Source organism: Bombina bombina, chromosome 6 (assembly GCF_027579735.1).
Source record: "Bombina bombina isolate aBomBom1 chromosome 6, aBomBom1.pri, whole genome shotgun sequence".
NCBI classification, from domain to species: Eukaryota; Metazoa; Chordata; class Amphibia; order Anura; family Bombinatoridae; genus Bombina; species Bombina bombina.
In genome coordinates, this window is record NC_069504.1 from 643771118 (window position 1) to 643797293 (window position 26176).

Genomic DNA, 26176 nt, shown 5'->3' on the forward strand with positions numbered 1-26176 from the left:
AACCTTGCATTTTCCCATATTAAATCTAATTTTCCATTTACCTGCCAATACTTCTAATTTTTGCAGGTCTCTTTGTAACGAAAGTTCATCCTGCTCTGACCTAATGACCTTCCTTAACTTAGTATCATCAGCAAAAATAGAGATGTCGCTATTTAATCCTAGCTCCAAGTCATTTATAAAAATATTAAAAAGAATAGGGCCCAGCACTAATCCCTGGGGTACTCCACTGATTACCTTTGTCCAATCTGAGTATGATCCATTTACTACTACTCGTTGCTCCCTATCTTTTATCCAGTTATTTATCCACAAACTAACATTTTCAGCTATTCCCAGTCCCTTAATTTTGTGCATTAATCTCTCATGTGGCACTGTATCAAACGCCTTTGCAAAATCTAAGTATAGCACATCAACTGATTCCCCTTTATCTATATTTTTTTTTTACTTCCTCATAGAATCTAAATAGATTAGTGTGACAAGATCTATTTCTCATAAAACCATGCTGATTAGAACTCATAATCTTGTTTACACGAATATGCTCATCAATATAATCCCTTATAATCCTTCAAATATCTTCCCCACTATTGATGTCAGACTAACTGGTCTATAGCTTCCTGGATCATCCCTACTTCCCTTTTTGAAGAGTGGCACCACATCAGCTTTACGCCAATCCTTGGGTACCATGCCTGAGGATAATGAGTCTTGAAAAATTAAGAGTAGAGGTTTGTCTATAACAGTGCTAAATTTCCTTAACCAGGCAAATAACTACTGGGAGGGAGGGGGTAGTGTGAGAGATATTTAAAGCTTTGTTGTGGGGTGTATTTGCCTCCACCTGGTAGCCAGGTGAAGTATTTCCCACAGAAGAATTTTCGTGGACTCTTATCACCTTAGAAAGAAATAGGTTTTTGTCTATGTTTGTTGCAACTTACCAGTTTTTCCAAGCGAGCAGGAATCTGGCCTGACTGATTACTGTAAACCTGCAAATACTAGAAAATACATATGTGGTCAATGTCAGAATAATGACTCAAACAACATAATTTATGTAAGAACGAACCTGATCAATTAATTTCTTTCATATTGGCAAGAGTCCATGAGCTAGTGACATATGGGATATACAATCCTACCAGGAGGGGCAAAGTTTCCCAAACTTCAAAATGCCTATAAATACACCCCTCACCAGACCCACAATTCAGTTTAACGAATAGCCAAGTAGTAGGGTGATAAAGAAAGGAGTAAAAAGCATCAACAAAGGAATTTGGAAATAATTGTGCTTTATAGCAAAAAAATCATAACCACCATAAAAAGGGTGGGCCTCATGGACTCTTGCCAATATGAAAGAAATTAATTTATCAGGTAAGTTCTTACATAAATAATGTTTTCTTTCATGTAATTGGCAAGAGTCCATGAGCTAGTGACGTATGGGATATCAATACCCAAGATGTGGAACTCCAGGCAAGAGTCACTAGAGAGGGAGGGATAAAAATAAACAACAGCCAAATGCTGAAAAAATAATCCGCAACCCAAAATATAAGTTATTCTCATGAAGAAAAGAAAAACTTAAAACATCAGCAGAAGAATCAAACTGAAACAACTGCCTGAATAACTTTTCTACCAAAAACTGCTTCAGAAGAAGCAAATACATCAAAACGGTAGAATTTAGTAAATGTATGCAAAGAGGACCAAGTCGCTGCTTTGCAAATCTCATCAACTGAAGCTTCATTCTTAAAAGCCCACGAAGTGGAGACTGATCTAGTAGAATGAGCTGTAATTCTCTGAGGCGGGGCTTGATCCGACTCCAAATAAGCTTGATGAATCAAAAGCTTTAACCAAGAGGCCAAAGAAATAGCAGAGGCCTTCTGACCTTTCCTAGGACCAGAAAATATAACAAATAGACTAGAATTCTTCCTGAAATCTTTAGTAGCTTCAACATAATATTTCAAAGCTCTCACCACATCCAAAGAATGTAAGGATCTTTCCAAAGAATTTTTAGGATTAGGACACAAAGAAGGAACAACAATTTCTCTACTAATGTTGTTAGAATTCACAACCTTAGGTAAAAATTCAAATGAAGTCCGCAAAACCGCCTTATCCTGATGAAAAATCAGAAAAGGAGATTCACAAGAAAGAGCAGATAGCTCAGAAACTCTTCTAGCAGAAGAGATAGCCAAAAGGAACAACACTTTCCAAGAAAGTAGTTTAATATCCAAAGAATGCATAGGCTCAAAAGGAGGAGCCTGTAACGCCTTCAAAACCAAATTAAGACTCCAAGGAGGAGAAATTGATTTAATGACAGGCTTAATACGAACCAAAGCCTGTACAAACCTCTATCCAAACCATCCTGGAGAAACTGTAAAATTCTAGGAATTCTAAAAGAAAGCCAAGAGAATTTATGAGAAGAGCACCATGAAATGTAAGTCTTCCAGACTCGATAATTAATCTTCCTAGAGACAGATTTACGAGCTTGTAACATAGTATTAATTACTGGGTTAGAGAAACCTCTAGGACTTAGTACTAAGCGTTCAATTTCCATACCTTCAAATTTAATGATTTGAGATCCTGATGCAAAAACTGACCTTGAGACAGTAGGTCCGGCCTTAACGGAAGTGGCCAAGGTTGGCAACTGGACATCCGAACAAGATCCGCATACCAAAACCTGTGGGGCCATGCTGGAGCCACCAGCAACACAAAATGATTGTTCCATGATCATCTTGGAGATCACTCTTAGAAGAACTAGAGGCGGGAAGATATAAGCAGGTTGATAAAGCCAAGGAAGTGTCAGTGCATCTACTGCTTCCGCCTGAGAATCTTGTTTAGATGGGAAGCCATCAGATCTATTTCTGGAAAAACCCACATCTGAACAATCTGAGAAAACACATCAGGAGAGACCACTCCCCTTGATGTAAAGTCTGACGGCTGAGATAATCCGCCTCCCAATTGTCTACACCTGGGATATGAACCGCAGAAATTAGACAGGAGCTGGATTCCGCCCAAACAAGTATCCGAGATACTTCTTTCATAGCTTGGGGACTGTGAGTCCCACCCTGATGATTGACATATGCCACCGTTGTGATATTGTCTGTCTGAAAACAAATGAACGGTTCTCTCTTCAACAGAGGCCAAAACTGAAGAACTCTGAGAATTGCACGGAGTTCTAAAATATTGATTGGTAATCTCGCCTCTTGAGATTCCCACACCCCTTGTGCTGTTTGAGATCCCCAGACAGCTCCCCAACCTGAAAGACTCGCATCTGTTGTGATCACAGTCCAGGTTGGCTGAACAAAAGAGGCCCCTTGAACTAAACGATGTTGATTTAACCACCACGTCAGAGAGTGTAGAACATTAGGATTTAAGGATATTAATTGTGATATATTTGTATAATCCCGGCACCACTGATTCATCATGCAAAGCTGGAGAGATCTCATGTGAAAACGAGCAAAAGGAATCACGTCCAATGCTGCAGTCATGAGGCCTAAAACTTCCATGCATATAGCCACTGAAGGGAATGAGAGACTGAAGGTGCCGACATGCTGCAAGCAATTTCAAACGTCTCTTCTCTGTTAGAGACAGAGTCATGGAAACTGAATCTATCTGGAAACCTAAAAAGGTGACCCTTGTCTGAGGAATCAAAAAACTTTTTGGTAAATTGATCCTCCAACAATGTTTTCGAAGAAACAACACTAGTTGATTTGTGTGAGATTCTGCAGAACGTAAAGACTGAGCTAGTACCAAGATATCGTCCAAATAAGGAAACACCGCAATACCCTGTTCTCTGATTACAGAGAGTAGGGCACCTAGAACCTTTGAAAAGATTCTTGGAGCTGTTGCTAGGCCAAACGGAAGAGCAACAAATTGGTAATGCTTGTCTATAAAAGAGAATCTCAGGAACTGATAATGTTCTGGATGAATCGGAATATGAAGGTATGCATCCTGCAAGTCTATTGTAGACATATAATGTCCTTTCTGAACAAAAGGCAGAATAGTCCTTATAGTCACCATCTTGAACGTTGGTACTCTTACATAACGATTCAAAATTTTCAGATCCAGAACTGGTCTTTATGAATTTTCTTTCTTTGGGACAATGAATAGATTTGAATAAAACCCCAGACCTTGTTCCTGAAAAGGAACCGGCATGATTACCCCTGAAACCTCCAGGTCTGAAACACACTTCAGGAAAGCCTGGGCTTTTACTGGAGTCGCTGGGATGCATGAGAGAAAAAATCTTCTCACAGGAGGTCTTACTGAGAGACAATGCTCTGAATCCATTGATTTTGGATAGAATTTGCCCAAACATCTTTGAAAAACCTTAATCTTCCCCCTACCAGCTGAGCTAGAATGAGGGCCGCACTTTCATGCGGATTTAGGGGCTGACTTAGGTTCCTTAAAAGGCTTGGATTTATTCCAATTTGAGGAAGGCTTCCAATTGGTAACAGATTCCTTGGGGGATGGATTAGGTTTTTATTCCTTATTTTGACAAAATGAACGAAAACAATTAGAAGCCTTAGATTTACCCTTAGGCTTTTTATCCTGAGGCAAAAAAACTCCCTTCCCCCCAGTAACAGTTGAAATAATAGAATCCAACTGAGAACCAAATAAATTATTACCTTGGAAAGAAAGAGATAGTAATCTAGACTTAGATGTCATATCAGCATACCAAGATTTAAGCCACAAAGCTCTTCTAGCTAAAATAGCTAAAGACATGGATCTAACATCAATTTTGATAATATCAAAAATAGCATCACAAATAAAATGATTAGCATGTTGCAGTAAACGAACAATGCTATATAAGTCTGAATCCAATTCTTGTTGTGCTAAATTCTTCAACCAGAAAGTTGAAGCAGCTGCAACATCAGCCAAAATAATTGCAGGCCTAAGAAGATGACCTGAATATAAATAGGCTTTCCTTAGATAAGATTCAAGCTCCCTATCTAAAGGATCTTTAAAGGAAGTACTATCTTCCATAGGAATAGTGGTTTGTTTAGCAAGAGTAGAAATAACCCCATCAACTTTGGGGATCTTTTCCCAAAACTCTATTGAAATTGCTGGTAAACCTTGCAGAAGGATTAAAAGGAGTACCCGGCTTATTCCATTCCTTAGAAATCATATCAGAAATAGCATTCGGAATAGGAAAAACCTCTGGAGTAACCACAGGAGGTTTAAAAACAGAATTTAAACTTTTACTGGTTTTAATATCAAGAGGACTGGCTTCCTCAATATCCAAAGTAATTAACACTTCTTTTAACAAAGAACGCATATACTCCATTTTAAATAAATAAGTAGATTTGTCAGTGTCAATCTCTGAGGAAGGATCTTCTGAATCAGAGATCCTCATCAGAGGTGGATAATTAATTATGTTGTCGGTCATTTGAAATTTCATCAACCTTATGAGAAGTTTTAAAAGACCACTTACACTTATTAGAAGGTGGAAATGCAGACAAAGCCTTCTGAACAGAATCAGTAAAAAAATAAAAAATAAAATTCATAGGTATATCATGTACATTAGAAGTTGAAGGAACTGCAACCGGCAATGTACTATTACTGATGGACACACTATCTGCATGTAAAAGTTTATCATGACAACTAATACAAATGACATTAGGAGATATAATCTCCACAATTTTACAACAAATGCACTTAGCTTTGGTAGAACCAATGTCAGGCAGCAAAGTTCCAACAGATACTTCTGAGGCAGGATCAGATTGAGACATCTTGCAAAATGTAAAAGAAAAAACAAAATATAAAGCAAAATTATCAATTTTCTTATATGACAGTTTCAGGAATGGGAAAAAATGCAAATAGCGTAGCCCTCTGACATAGAAAAAGGCAAGAGGCAAAAACAATGGGGCAATAAATAATGAAAAAAATTTGGCGCCAAGTATGGCGCACAACGTAACTGAAATTTGTTTTGGCGCCAACCATGTCCGGAAATGACACACTCGCATCACTAACGACGCAACCCTGTGTGAAACCTCTGCGTCAATTACGACGCCGGAAATGAAGAACTTGCGTCAACGGACGTGCCTTTCGCGCCAAAAATTCTTGCGCCAAGAAAGTGTAGCATTTAGAGGAACCCGCGAGCCTAAGTCAGCCCGCAATTTGAAACAAAGTAGTCAATTGAAAAAAGACTAAACCCCAGGTAAGAAAAATATTTCTTAATATTAGCTTTCCCCAAATATGAAATGGACAATCTGCAAAATGAAATACATGAACCTGACTCATGGCAAATATAAGTACAATACATATATTTAGAACTTTATATAAATGCATAAAGTGCCAAACCATAGCTGAGGTGTCTTAAGAAATAAAAACATACTTTACCAACAGACACCCATCCACATATAGCAGATAGCCAAACCAGTACTGAAACAGTTATCAGTAGAGGTAATGGTATAGGAGAGTATATTGTCGATCTGAAAAGGGAAGTAGTAGATGAATCTCCACGACCAATAACAGAGAACCTATAAAAAAGACCCCCGTTAGGAAAATCATTGCATTCAATAGGTGATACTCTCCACGTCCCTCTGACATTCGCTGTACTCTGAGAGGAATCGGGCTTCAAAATGCTGAAAAGCGCATGTCAACGTAGAAATCTTAGCACAAACTTACTTCACCACCTCCATAGGAGGCAAACTTTGTAAAACTGAATTGTGGGTGTGGTGAGGGGTGCATTTAAAGGCATTTTGAGGTTTGGGAAACTTTGGCCCTCCTGGTAGGATTGTATATCCCATACGTCACTAGCTCATGGACTCTTGCCAATTACATGAAAGAAATAAGAATGCAAACACAAAGAATGTGACAAGGGACTTTCAATCAGATTTCACAGATATTCTGAGCTATTAAATGTTTTTTAATATAACAATCAATGGAAACATTATAACATTGTAATAACTATACTTAGCAATAACTGATTACTTTAGGCTTGAAGTGGTGATATAATATTTATGTACCAGTAGTGTATAAGGCTTTGCGGCTTCTTGGACAGTTTGTCTTCCCCAAATACACTGCTAAATCTGGACTCTTGTATGAGCACCGCACACCAGCCACCTGTTATTAATCCTTTTTTTGCTGAAACAAGCAAGCTAGAGGTACAGTCAATTTGCCACACCCCCTGCCCTTAAACTCTTATTGCAAAACACTCAGAAATCATCAGTAACTTGAGCACGTTTGTAATTCCCTGATTAGGTGAAAGCGACTGTGGGGTGACCTAAGTGCACTGTATTGCTGGCTGCATCTTCTGCAACAGGCATTGCTCACTTTATATTATTATTTTTTTTTTTATTTTTTTTTTAATATTTATTTTTTATTGAGGTTAAGATCACATTACAGCATGATTGTAGTACATCAAAAAAGAATAAGGAATGCATAAATACAGGAAAAAGAAAAAAAAATATTCACAATATACAGCTCATGAAAAACATGTTAGTAAAAAAGAATAGTTTCAATCTCATTTTATTTTCTTTTTTTCCCCCTTTCTATTCTTTTCCCCTTTCCTCCTTTCCCCTAGCTTCAGGGTATTCATAATGAAAAGAAATAAAACCTAGCGACATAGTGCATGATCTTTTTTTTCACAACCTATTAATGTAAATTAAACTTTTAATTGCAGGGGACCTAAATAACCAACCAGTACTAAAAACAATTAACATCAAAACATACATTAACCGTTATCAATGAAAAAAAGAGAGAGAGAGAGAGAAAAAAAAAAAAAAAAAAGGCGGGGGCCGAGAGATGAGCAAGGAAACTACCATAGTCCCAACAGTACCAGTTCTGAATTCCTAAATGGGTATATCATATATTCTCTTTCATTAAGTGGAAATATTTTAATGAAAGTTGTCCATTTTTTAAAGAAATTTTCAATATCCTTCTCTTCTTCTATGTTGGTGTCTCTTTGCTCTATCATATACTGCTTTTTTAAACAATTTTTAAGCTCATTTATACTGGGACTTGCCCTTCCTTTCCATTTTTTAAAAATTAAATATCTTGCCGCCAGAATAACCATATTAACTATTTTATTATGCTTCCGAAAATCTTTCGGTGCTTCCCATAGAAAGATTACGGAGCTTATGTCTAGCTTCAGAGGAGAGATTTTTAAAACTTGATTAATCCAGTATTCTATTTTAGCCCAGAAGTTTTTAATCCTAGGGCAGTCCCAGATCATATGAATGAGATCTGCCGAGGGTAATGAACATTTTGGACATGTACAGAAATTAGTATTTCCGCATCTTGTCCCTTTTTTTGGTGTATAGTAAGTCCTATACAGTAACTTAATGTGGGATTCTCTCCATGTGGCTGATAGAGTATTTTGTGATACTTTTGAAATAGAAGTCTGGATTTTATTTTGATTTATGGAATATTGAGCTATCATAGAATCCCATGCATCTGCTAAGTTTCCTAGATTAATTTCCCCTTTGCTGGATATTAATAGTTGATAGCATGGTGAGATTGACATAAACCCATTTTTCGCCAATACAAGCCAATTCTCCAACTTCCCCCAGGACCAGTTCCAACCGGATTCATTTATCATCTTGGTTATAAAGTGTCGGATTTGTAAATATGCAAAGAATTCTTTATTGCTGAGGCTGAATTCTCTTTTTAAACTCTCAAATGTTTTTATACAACGGCCATTCCAGTCTATTACCTGAGAGATATTATTCAGGCCTAATATATGCCATTTTTGGAAGGGTGCTGATTGTAGTCCTGCCTGAAACTTGGGATTCCCTTTGATTGGCATATAGTTAGATACCTTTCCTTTGATGGATAATAACCTACATATCTTCCTCCACGCCTGTAATGGATATGTTACCGTTTTGAATATTTTAATTTCCTGGGGGACTGCCTTAGGATCACAATGTATTAAGGCTGTGGGGAGGTACGGTAGACTTACATTTCTTTCGAGTTCGTTATTTGTTACATAATCTTTGTTTAGAATCCAATCTACAACAATTCGGGCCAGTGAGGCCAGGTTGTAGAATTGTATATCCGGCAGTGCAAGTCCACCGTACTTCCTAGGGAGTGAAAGTTTCATTAACGAAATTCTGGGTTTTTTGTTCTGCCATATAAAAATTCTCATCATACTATTATTTTTTTCGATATCTTTCCTTTTAAGAATTATTGGAGTATTCTGCAAAATAAATAATAACTTTGGGAGCAAATTCATTTTAAATGCAGCGATTCGACCTCAGATCGAAAGTGGGAGATTTTGCCATAATTTCAAACTCACCTCAATCTCTCTCAGTACTGGTTTTATATTAAGATCATAACATTTATCTAAGTCAGAGGTGATCATTATCCCCAAATATCTAAATGATTCTGAGACTCTGAAAGGAATTTCTATCAAGGACTCTGGATGTCTTCTGATCCATAGTAACTCAGATTTTAACACATTGATCCTGTAACCCGAGAAGGATCCGAATTGTTCTATAATTGAAAGAAGTATAGGTATATTGTTTCGCGTGTTAGAGATGTACAACAAAATATCATCCGCATATAGGGTGATTTTGAGCTCTGCTCTACCTATTTTAATTCCTTCCATTTGTGTTCTTATTGCTATTGCCAGAGGTTCGATTGAAATGTTGAAGAGAAGAGGATAGAGGGGGCATCCCTGGCGCGTTCCTCTTTCCAGTAATATCTCAGAGGAGAGTATATTATTGACAATTAGCCTCGTACATGACTTTTTATATAAGTTCTCCACAAATTTAGGAAAATGCCCACTGAAGCCAAACCTGTGGAGAGACGAGAGCAGGTGATCTTGATGGATTGAATCAAATGCTTTTTCTGCATCAATTGAGACAATTGCTAGATCTAGGGGATCCCCCTCTCTCCTCTGCCCCAACAACTCAGTAGACTTAAAATAGTCTATGGTGACTAGCACTTCCCTGATCTTTGCTGTTAAATTTCGTTTCGTTGCAAAAATCCTGCTTGATCTTTATGTATTATTTCAGGGAGTACCAGTTGCAGCCTCTTGGCTAAAATAGATGTCAGGATCTTATAATCGGAATTTAATAATGCTATGGGTCTGTAAGATTCCTTTTTCGTCGGATCCTTCCCGGGTTTAAGAACCAAAGTTGTATGGGATGCACAAAATTGAGACGAGACTACCTTTTCATCAATGAACATATGGTTAAAAAGTTTGCTTAACGGTGAAGCAATGGATGGTGCAAGGATTTTGTAAAATTGATTTGGTAATGCATCCGGACCAGGTGCCTTGTTTGATGGGAGATCCTGAATACCCTTTAAGATTTCTTCCTGAGAAATTGGGGAGTTAATCATTAACATTTTTTCACCGTCGAGTACAGGGTTTATAATCTTGCTCCAAAAGTCATCTGATTTAACTTTATCTGACGCCCTCAAGGAGTAGATCTCTTTAAAGTAATCTGAAAAAAAGTTAGAGATATCTTCTACATTTGTATATGTTTTTTCCTTGTGCAGGAGCTTATCTATTAAGGGGGATCTTTTTTCTCTTTTCATCAGATTGGCCAATAACTTTCCAGCCTTATTGCCGTAGCGGTATAGTCTTGCCTGGAGTTTAAGCTCCTTTTGGGTCTCTTTAAATGTTATGAATGAATCTCTTGTATTTTTTGCTGCAATATATCTGATCCAATTTCTCGAAGAGTTATCAAGCAAGTAACGATTATATGAGTTAGTTACCGCTTTTATCACTTCAGTTTCTCTAATTCTTATTGTTTTATTTCTGTGGGCAATATATGAAATCATTTCCCCCCTGAGAACTGCCTTTGCAGCCTCCCAAAAAGTATCTGGACGGTCAACGTAAGTCTTATTGAATTCAGCATATTCTTCATATTTGCTTTTTAACCAATTTTTAAATTTTAAATCATTCGTTAGCCATGTGGGGAAGAAGAAGCGAGAAGATCCTAGTTTAACATCATTACACTGAATTTCTATTGTTATAGGGCTATGGTCTGATATGCAAATAGGAAGAATTTTGGCTGTTACTTTCATTTTACATAATCTTTCATCAATAAGAAATAGATCTATTCTAGATAGAGTTTTGTGCGCTCGGGATAAGCAGGTAAAGTCTCTTAGATCTGGATTCTGTAGTCTCCATATATCTCTAACTAACAAGTTTTGGGAGATTTTCTTAAACATTTTGGTTTCCAAGCTATCTCGCTTATTCCTCCCCACTGTAGGCTTCTGTCTGAGTCTATCCAAAGGTTGGTGTGGGACCATATTGTAATCCCCGCCTATAATTAAATATCCTATTGATTCGGAAATTATTTTTGATTGCAAAGTGTCCCAGAATATTGGATCAAACACATTAGGAGCATATAAATTGCAAAGGGTATACAGAATTCCTTCAATTTTTAATTTTAAAATTATGTATCTCCCTTCCGGATCTGAGACACTGTGCAGAGTTTCATATTTTATTCTTTTCCCTAGCAAAATTGCCACACCTCTCTTCCTTTTTGTGCCTGTGGAGGCATACACTTCCTTTACCCATGAGAACTTCAGTTTTAACACTTCCTGCAAGTTTAAGTGAGTTTCTTGTAGCATAGCTATATCAGTACCAATTTTTTGAAGGTGAGTCAACACTGATTTTCGTTTGATGGGGGAGGTGAGACCTCCAATATTCCAAGAGGTTATTTTATATTTATCTAACCTGCCCATTTCTCAGCCCCCCAGAAACCAAGCCATAAATGATAAAAAAAAAAAAAAAAGGAAAGAGGAAAATTCCTAAAGCTAAGTACCCCCCAATGCAGGCATTCCCCCTGGGGCCCTGCATAACCCCCTAGTGAAATTTACACCTTGCCTCATGTATTTAAGTATGATCGGTAAGCTCAAAGAGTATACAATTTTCTTTCATCTATTATCCTTCCTACCTAGTTCTTCTACGAATGTCTCTGCTTTTTCTGCAGATTCAAAAAAAATGAACTTCATCGTTAACAGTGACCTTTAATTTAGCTGGATAAATTATAGTGGCACGGTAACCTGCTTTAATAAGTTTCGTGCAAGAGGGGGACAATTCCTTTCTTTTCCCCGCTGTTTCAGCGGAGAAGTCTTGAAATAACAGTATTTTATTTGTCCCTACGGAGATAGGTTGGTTCTTTCTGTAATACTGAAAAATTACCATTTTATCTCGAAAATTTAGTAATTTAGCTATTATTGGTCTAGCTCTAGACTTCCCTCTTCCTTCATCAATTTGATGGCCTACTCTGTGGGCCCTTTCGACTATTATTGGAGGATAGGAAGAAGGTAATCCTAGTATTTGTACTAGAGTTTCAGAAATGAACTTTCCCAGGTCTTCGTATTGTTTCCCCTCTGGGACCCCTATTATTCTCAAATTGTTCCTCCGTGAACGATCTTCGAGATCCTCTATTTTAGCTTGTATTTTAGATAATGTTATATCTGTAGCTGCTAATTTCGAACTATGAATTAAGCTAGTGTCCTCCAAGTCTGACACTCTTTGTTCAGCTTCTTGAAGTCTGCTTGAAAATTGTCGGACCTCATTTGTAAGAGACACAATGTCCTGTTTAATCTCAAGTTTGAGAGATTCAAATCTTGGGGTAAGTGCTTCAATTATACTGGATACCAATGCTTGAGTATCTGCGCTTTCTTTATTATAGGAGAGATTGGAAGAGGGCGAGTGAATTTCTACCTGTGTTTCTGTCATATTTTTGTTTTTCTTATCTCTGTGTCTGGCAGCCATAATTGGTGAAGTGGTCTTAGTGTGCGTGTGTACAAATTTATCCATGAATTAATTAAGTGCTTAAAAAAAAAAAACAAAGAAAGGGCGGGGGATGAATTCCCCCACCTGGGGGTGCCTAATAGTGAAGTATAGTGTTATATATTGAGGGGGGAAAAAAACAAAAAAAAAGAGTGAGGACGTGAGGGTGTTCAGTGGGGGGGGGGGGGTGAAAAAAAAAAAATGAAGGTGTTTTTAAATTTTGGCTGGATATTACTTTGTATCTTAGAGAAGTTCAATCAGTTTTTTCTGAGTATCTTAATACTTTTTTATTTTTTAGCGCGTTTGTCTATTTCTTTGGTAGTAGCTTAATTTGCTCACTGTAAGATTTGCAATCACAGAAAAAACCAGGGAGAGCAGGAGTTGCGCCAAACAAACTTACTCTATGTATCAATTTTTACTTTTCTCCTGTTTCATATATAACAATATCTAATTTACTTAAACTTTTGTGCTCAAATTGAATATATGTTCACATTTTAACTTATCAATGTACAAAATCAAGGGGTCTACTTCATTAATTTATCCCCTTTGGGACTTGTGTATCTGTTGACAGTTTTCCCTCTTTTTCCCTTCCCCTCTCTTCCCCTTTCTTATATGACAAGTATTTTTACTTTACTAATTGTCGTCACGCCTGGAGTTCACCTGGAGGGGAGAATATTTATATGATATCTTTCTATTTCTCTTAGTTAATTATGCTATGTGATATAAAAAGAGTCCCAAATGTGTTCCACTTGTGTCTTTAATATTATTTAGGTGTTGCCTGTACCTGGTTTTGTGTATATATCACAGCAAAAAAAAATAAAATAAAAATTTCAGCTATTTGGGGCTGCAATTCGTTGCCCTCCTAGAGTAAAAAAAAGAAAAAACACAGGGGGAAATATACCTTGACACTTAGGCTATATTTCCTCACTATATCCTAACTTTAGCCACTAGTTAGTGCTCAGTGTCTGCGAAGTGACCCCGTTATACACTATATGCTATTTCCCTTAGAACCTTTGTGTTTATGCTTCAAAACAATACTGTGTATAAAGAGCATCCATGTATTAATTGGCAATAATAGCAAAAAGCAATATCTTTTAAACTTTGTTATCTTTTACACAGAAAGGGAACAAACCAGGGTAAGCAGCTGAATAAAAATTAATAACATAGGCAATTCTCCTCCTAGGATAAAAAACACAGAGGGAAACACACACTGACACTTAGGCTGTGATTCACCACAATATCTTGACTTCAGCAACTATTAGATATCTTATTTAACCTTCATCAAATTAATCATTTATGCTTTATATACTATTCCTGTTAGGACCTATACACCCATATTCAGAACACAACATTACTATTAATATGGAACATGCAAGTGTTAGTTTGTTGATATAAACAAAAGCAATGGCTTTCCAGTCTTCCTCCCTCTTTCTTTCTGAACTTTTCCCCTCTTTCCCTTTTTCCCCCTTTTTACAGAGAGAAACAAGCAGCCAGTTCTGTGAGAGGGTTAATAAGCCATGCAAAGCGTACTAATTTCTTCTGTTCACTTTGCCTTCCTCAGGGTGTATGTGGAAATACAAGGTTAGTCAGTATTTATAAAGTTGACACCGTTATACACTATGTGCTTTTTCCTTTGAAACCTGTATGCTTGTGTTTCAGAGTAATACTGCGTAGAGAAAGCGTCCATGTATTAGTTGGCAATAGAAGCAGAAAGCAGTGAATTTTTAGAGCTTTGATATCTTTTGCTTAGCAAGGAGCAAGGGGAGAGCAGGCAGCTAAACAAAAATTAATAACACTTGCAGTCAGAGAACATCCCAATGCACTGCCCTGTTCCTCCAAAAAGTGTCTGGATAGATTAATAATTGCGTTTCTGTGTTTAGGTCTCACTTTTTTTTTTTTTAAAGTCCTCACACCCTTGTTCTAAAAAAAGTGTAATCTTATTTTAAACTTAATGTGTCAATAAAGTGTCATTAGTTATACGTAAACTGTCAGTGTTTGTTTCCCCTTTCCAATCTGAGCTTTTACATAGGGGATACCTGATACCTTGCAGCTCAGTGCAATGGTAGTGTCGAACTCAGAAGATCAATTTTCCTTTCTGGACTAGCCCTGATGAGCGTCGTCTTTGAGATCTTCTCCAAGAAGACAGGGTTTGCAGGGTAGCTGATCGGCTCTTTACCTCGAGTATCACCACTTGAATTAGCGGTGAAAAATCAAAAAGCCCCTCTCCGGGTCAATCCCCCTCTCGCAGCATCGGTGGGGGGGGGGGGTACCAAGAAGTGAAGCCCGTTAATAGGGTATGGGTCTGACCCCATACACGGCGGTGCAGAGAGAATCAGATCCGGAGCTTCAGGAACAGCCCGTCACACAGCAACCGCCTGGTCCCTCACGCAGCACCGGTGGGAGGGAACTCCAGGTGATGAAAGAGGAGGGCTCACGGATCTCGGGTATGGCTTTCCTTCAGGATCTGCAGCCGGCGATGCCAATGTCCACGGCCACCAGGGACCAATCAAGGAGCCGGCCAGACTTGCCGAACGGAGCAAGGCACACAAACAGCACCCCGCGATGACCTCCGGATCTGGGCAAAAACAGAATTTATGTTTACCTGATAAATTTCTTTCTCCAACGGTGTGTCCGGTCCACGGCGTCATCCTTACTTGTGGGATATTCTCTTCCCCAACAGGAAATGGCAAAGAGCCCAGCAAAGCTGGTCACATGATCCCTCCTAGGCTCCGCCTACCCCAGTCATTCGACCGACGTTAAGGAGGAATATTTGCATAGGAGAAACCATATGGTACCGTGGTGACTGTAGTTAAAGAAAATAAAATATCAGACCTGATTAAAAAAACCAGGGCGGGCCGTGGACCGGACACACCGTTGGAGAAAGAAATTTATCAGGTAAACATAAATTCTGTTTTCTCCAACATAGGTGTGTCCGGTCCACGGCGTCATCCTTACTTGTGGGAACCAATACCAAAGCTTTAGGACACGGATGAAGGGAGGGAGCAAATCAGGTCACCTAAATGGAAGGCACCACGGCTTGCAAAACCTTTCTCCCAAAAATAGCCTCAGAAGAAGCAAAAGTATCAAACTTGTAAAATTTGGTAAAAGTGTGCAGTGAAGACCAAGTCGCTGCCCTACATATCTGATCAACAGAAGCCTCGTTCTTGAAGGCCCATGTGGAAGCCACAGCCCTAGTGGAATGAGCTGTGATTCTTTCGGGAGGCTGCCGTCCGGCAGTCTCGTAAGCCAATCTGATGATGCTTTTAATCCAAAAAGAGAGAGAGGTAGAAGTTGCTTTTTGACCTCTCCTTTTACCTGAATAAACAACAAACAAGGAAGATGTTTGTCTAAAATCCTTTGTAGCATCTAAATAGAATTTTAGAGCGCGAACAACATCCAAATTGTGCAACAAACGTTCCTTCTTTGAAACTGGTTTTGGACACAGAGAAGGTACGATAATCTCCTGGTTAATGTTTTTGTTAGAAACAACTTTTGGAAGAAAACCAGGTTTAGTACGTAAAACCACCTTATCTGCATGGAACACCAGATAAGGAGGAGAACACTGCAGAGCAGATAATTCTGAGACTCTTCTAGCAGAAGAAATCGCAACTAAAAACAAAACTTTCCAAGATAATAACTTAATATCAACGGAATGTAAGGGTTCAAATGGAACCCCCTGAAGAACTGAAAGAACTAAATTGAGACTCCAAGGAGGAGTCAAAGGTTTGTAAACAGGCTTGATTCTAACCAGAGCCTGAACAAAGGCTTGAACATCTGGCACAGCTGCCAGCTTTTTGTGAAGTAATACCGACAAGGCAGAAATCTGTCCCTTCAGGGAACTTGCAGATAATCCTTTTTCCAATCCTTCTTGAAGGAAGGATAGAATCCTAGGAATCTTAACCTTGTCCCAAGGGAATCCTTTAGATTCACACCAACAGATATATTTTTTCCAAATTTTGTGGTAAATCTTTCTAGTCACAGGCTTTCTGGCCTGAACAAGAGTATCGATAACAGAATCTGAGAATCCTCGCTTCGATAAAATCAAGCGTTCAATCTCCAAGCAGTCAGCTGGAGTGAAACCAGATTCGGATGTTCGAACGGACCCTGAACAAGAAGGTCTCGTCTCAAAGGTAGCTTCCAAGGTGGAGCCGATGACATATTCACCAGATCTGCATACCAAGTCCTGCGTGGCCACGCAGGAGCTATCAAGATCACCGACGCCCTCTCCTGCTTGATCCTGGCTATCAGCCTGGGGATGAGAGGAAATGGCGGGAACACATAAGCTAGTTTGAAGGTCCAAGGTGCTACTAGTGCATCCACTAGAGCCGCCTTGGGATCCCTGGATCTGGCCCCGTAGCAAGGAACTTTGAAGTTCTGACGAGAGGCCATCAGATCCATGTCTGGAATGCCCCACAGGTGAGTGACTTGGGCAAAGATTTCCGGATGGAGTTCCCACTCCCCCGGATGCAATGTCTGCCGACTCAGAAAATCCGCTTCCCAATTTTCCACTCCTGGGATGTGGATAGCAGACAGGTGGCAGGAGTGAGACTCCGCCCAAAGAATAATTTTGGTTACTTCTTCCATCGCTAGGGAACTCCTTGTTCCCCCCTGATGGTTGATGTACGCAACAGTCGTCATGTTGTCTGATTGAAACCGTATGAACCTGGTCCTCGCAAGCTGGGGCCAGGCCTGGAGAGCATTGAATATCGCTCTCAGTTCCAGAATATTTATCGGTAGAAGAGATTCTTCCCGAGACCAAAGACCCTGAGCTTTCAGGGATCCCCAGACCGCGCCCCAGCCTATCAGACTGGCGTCGGTCGTGACAATGACCCACTCTGGTCTGTGGAACATCATCCCTTGAGACAGATTGTCCAGGGACAGCCACCAACGGAGTGAGTCTCTGGTCCTCTGATTTACTTGTATCTTCGGAGACAAGTCTGTATAGTCCCCATTCCACTGACTGAGCATGCACAGTTGTAATGGTCTTAGATGAATGCGCGCAAAAGGAACTATGTCCATCGCCGCCACCATCAACCCGATCACTTCCATGCACTGAGCTATGGAAGGAAGAGGAACGGAATGAAGTATCCGACAAGAGTCCAGAAGCTTTGTTTTTCTGGCCTCTGTTAGAAAGATCCTCATTTCTAAGGAGTCTATAATTGTTCCCAAGAAGGGAACCCTTGTTGACGGGGATAGAGAACTCTTTTCCACGTTCACTTTCCAGCCGTGAGATCTGAGAAAGGCCAGGACAATGTCCGTGTGAGCCTTTGCTTGAGGAAGGGACGACGCTTGAATCAGAATGTCGTCCAGGTAAGGTACTACTGCAATGCCCCTTGGTCTTAGCACCGCTAGAAGGGACCCTAGTACCTTTGTGAAAATCCTTGGAGCAGTGGCTAATCCGAAAGGAAGCGCCACGAACTGGTAATGTTTGTCCAGGAATGCAAACCTTAGGAACCGATGATGTTCCTTGTGGATAGGAATATGTAGATACGCATCCTTTAAATCCACCGTGGTCATGAATTGACCTTCCTGGATGGAAGGAAGGATAGTTCGAATGGTTTCCATCTTGAACGATGGGACCTTGAGAAATTTGTTTAAGATCTTGAGATCTAGGATTGGTCTGAACGTTCCCTCTTTTTTGGGAACTATGAACAGATTGGAGTAGAACCCCATCCCTTGTTCTCTTAATGGAACAGGATGAATCACTCCCATTTTTAACAGGTCTTCTACACAATGTAAGAACGCCTGTCTTTTTATGTGGTCTGAAGACAACTGCGACCTGTGGAACCTCCCCCTTGGGGGAAGTCCCTTGAATTCCAGAAGATAACCCTGGGAGACTATTTCTAGCGCCCAAGGATCCAGAACATCTCTTGCCCAAGCCTGAGCGAAGAGAGAGAGTCTGCCCCCCACCAGATCCGGTCCCGGATCGGGGGCCAATATTTCATGCTGTCTTTGTAGCAGTGGCAGGTTTCTTGGCCTGCTTTCCCTTGTTCCAGCCTTGCATTGGTCTCCAAGCTGGCTTGGCCTGAGAAGTATTACCCTCTTGCTTAGAGGACGTAGCACCTTGGGCTGGTCCGTTTTTACGAAAGGGACGAAAATTAGGTCTATTTTTTGCCTTGAAAGGCCGATCCTGAGGAAGGGCGTGGCCCTTACCCCCAGTGATATCAGAGATAATCTCTTTCAAGTCAGGACCAAACAACGTTTTCCCCTTGAAAGGAATGTTTAGTAGCTTGTTCTTGGAAGACGCATCAGCCGACCAAGATTTCAACCAAAGCGCTCTGCGCGCCACAATAGCAAACCCAGAGTTCTTAGCCGCTAACTTAGCCAATTGCAAAGAGGCGTCTAGAGTGAAAGAATTAGCCAATTTGAGAGCATTGATTCTGTCCATAATCTCCTCATAAGGAGGAGAGTCACTATCGAGCACCTTAAGCAGTTCATCAAACCAGAAATATGCGGCAGTAGTGACAGGGACAATGCATGAAATGGGTTGTAGAAGGTAACCCTGCTGAACAAACATCTTTTTAAGCAAACCTTCTAATTTTTTATCCATAGGATCTTTGAAAGCACAACTATCCTCTATGGGAATAGTGGTGCGTTTGTTTAAAGTAGAAACCGCTCCCTCGACCTTGGGGACTGACTGCCATAAGTCCTTTCTGGGGTCGACCATAGGAAACAATTTTTTAAATATGGGGGGAGGGACGAAAGGAATACCGGGCCTTTCCCATTCTTTATTAACAATGTCCGCCACCCGCTTGGGTATAGGAAAAGCTTCTGGGAGCCCCGGCACCTCTAGGAACTTGTCCATTTTACATAGTTTCTCTGGGATGACTAAATTTTCACAATCATCCAGAGTGGATAATACCTCCTTAAGCAAAATGCGGAGATGTTCCAATTTAAATTTAAATGTAATCACATCAGATTCAGCCTGCTGAGAAATGTTCCCTAAATCAGTAATTTCTCCCTCAGACAAAACCTCCCTGGCCCCCTCAGATTGGGTTAGGGGCCCTTCAGAGATATTAATATCAGCGTCGTCATGCTCTTCAGTAACTAAAACAGAGCAGCCACGCTTACGCTGACAAGGGTTCATTTTGGCTAAAATGTTTTTGACAGAATTATCCATTACAGCCGTTAATTGTTGCATAGTAAGGAGTATTGGCGCGCTAGATGTACTAGGGGCCTCCTGAGTGGGCAAGACTCGTGTAGACGAAGGAGGGAATGATGCAGTACCATGCTTACTCCCCTCACTTGAGGAATCATCTTGGGCATCATTGTCATTATCACATAAATCACATTTATTTAAATGAATAGGAATTCTGGCTTCCCCACATTCAGAACACAGTCTATCTGGTAGTTCAGACATGTTAAACAGGCATAAACTTGATCAGAAAGTACAAAAAACGTTTTAAAATAAAACCGTTACTGTCACTTTAAATTTTAAACTGAACACACTTTATTACTGCAATTGCGAAAAAACATGAAGGAATTGTTCAAAATTCACCAAATTTTCACCACAGCGTCTTAAAGCTTTGAAAATATTGCACACCAATTTTGGAAGCTTTAACCCTTAAAATAACGGAACCGGAGCCGTTTTAAGCTTTAAACCCCTTTACAGTCCCTGGTATCTGCTTTGCTGAGACCCAACCAAACCCAAAGGGGAATACGATACCAAATGACGCCTTCAGAAGTCTTTTATAAGTATCAGAGCTCCTCTCACATGCGACTGCATGCCATGCCTCTCAAAAACAAGTGCGCAACACCGGCGCGAAAATGAGACTCTGCCTATGCTTTGGGAAAGCCCCTAAAGAATAAGGTGTCTAAAACAGTGCCTGCCGATATTATTATATCAAAATACCCAGATAAAATGATTCCTCAAGGCTAAATATGTGTAATAATCAATCGATTTAGCCCAGAAAAAGTCTACAGTTTAAATAAGCCCTTGTGAAGCCCTTATTTACAATCGTAATAAACATGGCTTACCGGATCCCATAGGGAAAATGACAGCTTCCAGCATTACATCGTCTTGTTAGAATGTGTCATACCTCAAGCAGTAAGAGACTGCACACTGTTCCCCCAACTGAAGTTAATTGCTCTCAACAGTCCTGTGTGGAACAGCCATGGATTTTAGTTACGGTTGCTAAAATCATTTTCCTCATACAAACAGAATTCTTCATCTCTTTTCTGTTTCTGAGTAAATAGTACGTACCAGCACTATTTGAAAATAACAAACTCTTGATTGAATAATGAAAAACTACAGTTAAACACTAAAAAACTCTAAGCCATCTCCGTGGAGATGTTGCCTGTACAACGGCAAAGAGAATGACTGGGGTAGGCGGAGCCTAGGAGGGATCATGTGACCAGCTTTGCTGGGCTCTTTGCCATTTCCTGTTGGGGAAGAGAATATCCCACAAGTAAGGATGACGCCGTGGACCGGACACACCTATGTTGGAGAAAGTAGCGCACCCCTCAAGGGTCAGAGTTCAGGGCTTGAACCAGGACAACCTCTGCACAAAGCATTCCTCCGAAGTGGTCAGAGCGAACAGGTTAGTTAACAGCAGGAGGCTCGCTCATACCGCACCTGTGTTATGGCGGTATACAATGTGTTTGTAATAATGCAATGTCCCAGCTTCAACTTCAATTACCTTGTCTCTCTTAGACCAGCAAAAGGAAAGAATATAGGAAGAAATATATATATGATTCAGGACAAGGCAAGAACTTTTAGCTATTTCGTAAGTGCTTAATCTTAGCACTACGAAGGCTCCAGCAGTGGTGGATTAGAACTATCCAAGCCTCCCAGGGTCTAAGGGTTTGGGCGCGTGTATAACGCCAATGGCTTGGGGGAAGGTAGAACAGCACTTGGTGCAGCACAGGTGCAACACCAGCACAGGTGCAACACGTGACCCCACACCTGAGCTCCTCCTCCGGAACCTCTCTCTAGAGAATACAATTTTTGCTCACTTTATATTTGAATGAAACCTTGTTTGCTGCAACCAGTGTGTCCGATACCATGATTACACAATGGCATTGCTGAAACGTGACAGTACTGTGCGCCATAAACTGTGGATCCCTCAGAAGTAGTAAGAGCAGTGACCCAACAGTGATATATGCTCCACATTCATGCTGCTCAATTACAGGCACTAGATACAAAGCAAAAGGGAATTACTTCACCCTAGATACAAAGCAAAGGGGAATTACTTCACCCTTAGGTACCTTTAATGGTACTAGCCCATCTACTTTTGCCCAAGTGCCTCAATCTATTGTTTCTCTCATATTTGAGTCTCCTGCACAAATTAATCCTGCTATACCACTACCAATAATTGTGACAGATCTGTCACAGACTAGAGAGACTTTCTTAATCAATGCCACCTTCACATTTTATTTCAACCACCATGAATTTTATTATAACTTAATTTAAAGGTAAATCGTTCAACTGGTATCTCACCAAACTAGAGATATTTCTGGTGTTCATCTCCCTAATGCTGAAACATTTTGTCGTATGCCTTTGCTGTCATTTCAATTAAAATTACTCTGAGTTCACAAAACACCTGTGCTTAGCAGGATTATCTTTATGTACCAGAAATTATAAAGTTTATAATCCAAGCATCATGCTAGTTATCACTTTGTCTTGGGACTCTCACAAAATTAACGAAACAATCTGGTTGATTCTGGAGCTGCAGGAATTTCTAGATACAACATTTGTGCAAGAATATTTAATCCCTTTTATTAAAAAGTCCATGAGGGTTTCTGCAATATGGTCATCCTCTGGCATTATTAAAGGAAGAGTAAATATCTTGTAATTACAAGTTGCTATAGAATAACATATTAGCCAACTCTACAATTCTTAAAACAAATGAACATCCTTTTTATTCTAATTATTTGTCAATAGCAAAACTCCACTCATGGTTTGCCTTAAAGCTAGCCACGGTCATATAGTATCAGTATAAAGTGAATTGTTTTGCAGTTGTTATCAGTTAAAGCCAGTTAGGGAAAGATATATATCATGGTTAGTCAACAAGTTCATAGAATAAGGAAATCCTCAATTTGTGGCGCTTAATTACATGAAAAGGGGCAACATATATATAAATGTATATTGCAAATTTGTTTTATTACGCATAACTAAACATTTTATAAAAAAAAACAGAATTTATGTTTACCTGATAAATTGCTTTCTCCAACGGTGTGTCCGGTCCACGGCGTCATCCTTACTTGTGGGATATTCTCTTCCCCAACAGGAAATGGCAAAGAGCCCAGCAAAGCTGGTCACATGATCCCTCCTAGGCTCCGCCTACCCCAGTCATTCGACCGACGTTAAGGAGGAATATTTGCATAGGAGAAACCATATGGTACCGTGGTGACTGTAGTTACAGAAAATAAATTATCAGACCTGATTAAAAAAACCAGGGCGGGCCGTGGACCGGACACACCGTTGGAGAAAGCAATTTATCAGGTAAACATAAATTCTGTTTTCTCCAACATAGGTGTGTCCGGTCCACGGCGTCATCCTTACTTGTGGGAACCAATACCAAAGCTTTAGGACACGGATGAAGGGAGGGAACAAATCAGGTCACCTAAATGGAAGGCACCACGGTTTGCAAAACCTTTCTCCCAAAAATAGCCTCAGAAGAAGCAAAAGTATCAAACTTGTAAAATTTGGTAAAAGTGTGCAGTGAAGACCAAGTCGCTGCCCTACATATCTGATCAACAGAAGCCTCGTTCTTGAAGGCCCATGTGGAAGCCACAGCCCTAGTGGAATGAGCTGTGATTCTTTTGGGAGGCTGCCGTCCGGCAGTCTCGTAAGCCAATCTGATGATGCTTTTAATCCAAAAAGAGAGAGAGGTAGAAGTTGCTTTTTGACCTCTCCTTTTACCGGAATAAACAACAAACAAGGAAGATGTTTGTCTAAAATCCTTTGTAGCTTCTAAATAGAATTTTAGAGCGCGAACCACATCCAAATTGTGCAACAAACGTTCCTTCTTTGAAACTGGTTTCGGACACAGAGAAGGTACGATAATCTCCTGGTTAATGTTTTTGTTAGAAACAACTTTTGGAAGAAAACCAGGTTTAGTACGTAAAACCACCTTATCTGCATGGAACACCAGATAAGGAGGAGAACACTGCAGAGCAGATAATTCTGAAACTCTTCTAGCAGAAGAAATTGCAACTAAAAACAAAACTTTCCAAGATAATAACTTAATATCAACGGAATGTAAGGGTTCAAACGGAACCCCCTGAAGAACTGAAAGAACTAAATTGAGACTCCAAGGAGGAGTCAAAGGTTTGTAAACAGGCTTAATTCTAACCAGAGCCTGAACAAAGGCTTGAACATCTGGCACAGCTGCCAGCTTTTTGTGAAGTAACACAGACAAGGCAGAAATCTGTCCCTTCAGGGAACTTGCAGATAATCCTTTTTCCAATCCTTCTTGAAGGAAGGATAGAATCTTAGGAATCTTAACCTTGTCCCAAGGGAATCCTTTAGATTCACACCAACAGATATATTTTTTCCAAATTTTGTGGTAAATCTTTCTAGTTACAGGCTTTCTGGCCATAACAAGAGTATCGATAACAGAATCTGAGAACCCTCGCTTCGATAAGATCAAGCGTTCAATCTCCAAGCAGTCAGCTGGAGTGAAACCAGGTTCGGATGTTCGAACGGACCCTGAACAAGAAGGTCTCGTCTCAAAGGTAGCTTCCAAGGTGGAGCCGATGACATATTCACCAGATCTGCATACCAAGTCCTGCGTGGCCACGCAGGAGCTATCAAGATCACCGACGCCCTCTCCTGATTGATCCTGGCTACCAGCCTGGGGATGAGAGGAAACGGCGGGAACACATAAGCTAGTTTGAAGGTCCAAGGTGCTACTAGTGCATCCACTAGAGCCGCCTTGGGATCCCTGGATCTGGACCCGTAGCAAGGAACTTTGAAGTTCTGACGAGAGGCCATCAGATCCAAGTCTGGAATGCCCCACAGCTGAGTGACTTGGGCAAAGATTTCCGGATGGAGTTCCCACTCCCCCGGATGCAATGTCTGACGACTCAGAAAATCCGCTTCCCAATTTTCCACTCCTGGGATGTGGATAGCGGACAGGTGGCAGGAGTGAGACTCCGCCCATAGAATGATTTTGGTCACTTCTTCCATCGCTAGGGAACTCCTTGTTCCCCCCTGATGGTTGATGTACGCAACAGTTGTCATGTTGTCTGATTGAAACCGTATGAACTTGGCCCTCGCTAGCTGAGGCCAAGCCTTGAGAGCATTGAATATCGCTCTCAGTTCCAGAATATTTATCGGTAGAAGAGATTCTTCCCGAGACCAAAGACCCTGAGCTTTCAGGGATCCCCAGACCGCGCCCCAGCCCATCAGACTGGCGTCGGTCGTGACAATGACCCACTCTGGTCTGCGGAATGTCATCCCTTGTGACAGGTTGTCCAGGGACAGCCACCAACGGAGTGATTCTCTGGTCCTCTGATTTACTTGTATCTTCGGAGACAAGTCTGTATAATCCCCATTCCACTGACTGAGCATGCACAGTTGTAATGGTCTTAGATGAATGCGCGCAAAAGGAACTATGTCCATTGCCGCTACCATCAACCCGATCACTTCCATGCACTGAGCTATGGAAGGAAGAGGAACGGAATGAAGTATCCGACAAGAGTCTAGAAGCTTTGTTTTTCTGGCCTCTGTCAGAAATATCCTCATTTCTAAGGAGTCTATTATTGTTCCCAAGAAGGGAACCCTTGTTGACGGAGATAGAGAACTCTTTTCCACGTTCACTTTCCATCCGTGAGATCTGAGAAAGGCCAGGACTATGTCCGTGTGAGCCTTTGCTTGAGGAAGGGACGACGCTTGAATCAGAATGTCGTCCAAATAAGGTACTACAGCAATGCCCCTTGGTCTTAGCACAGCTAGAAGGGACCCTAGTACCTTTGTGAAAATCCTTGGAGCAGTGGCTAATCCGAAAGGAAGCGCCACGAACTGGTAATGCTTGTCCAGGAATGCGAACCTTAGGAACCGATGATGTTCCTTGTGGATAGGAATATGTAGATACGCATCCTTTAAATCCACCGTGGTCATGAATTGACCTTCCTGGATGGAAGGAAGAATAGTTCGAATGGTTTCCATCTTGAACGATGGAACCCTGAGAAACTTGTTTAAGATCTTGAGATCTAAGATTGGTCTGAACGTTCCCTCTTTTTTGGGAACTATGAACAGATTGGAGTAGAACCCCATCCCTTGTTCTCTTAATGGAACAGGATGAATCACTCCCATTTTTAACAGGTCTTCTACACAATGTAAGAATGCCTGTCTTTTTATGTGGTCTGAAGACAACTGAGACCTGTGGAACCTCCCCTTTGGGGGAAGCCCCTTGAATTCCAGAAGATAACCTTGGGAGACTATTTCTAGCGCCCAAGGATCCAGAACATCTCTTGCCCAAGCCTGAGCGAAGAGAGAGAGTCTGCCCCCCACCAGATCCGGTCCCGGATCGGGGGCCAACATTTCATGCTGTCTTG

General features: G+C 40.6%; 1 protein-coding gene across 1 annotated transcript in view; it reads right to left on the reverse strand.

The window, feature by feature from the left end:
* FANCI (FA complementation group I) overlaps window positions 1-26176 on the reverse strand; it is a 763169-nt gene that overhangs the window by 210202 nt on the left and 526791 nt on the right. The window contains exon 28 of the mRNA XM_053719357.1: window positions 927-983. Coding sequence (XP_053575332.1) covers window positions 927-983 — 57 coding nt within the window. The remainder of the gene's footprint in view (window positions 1-926; window positions 984-26176) is intronic.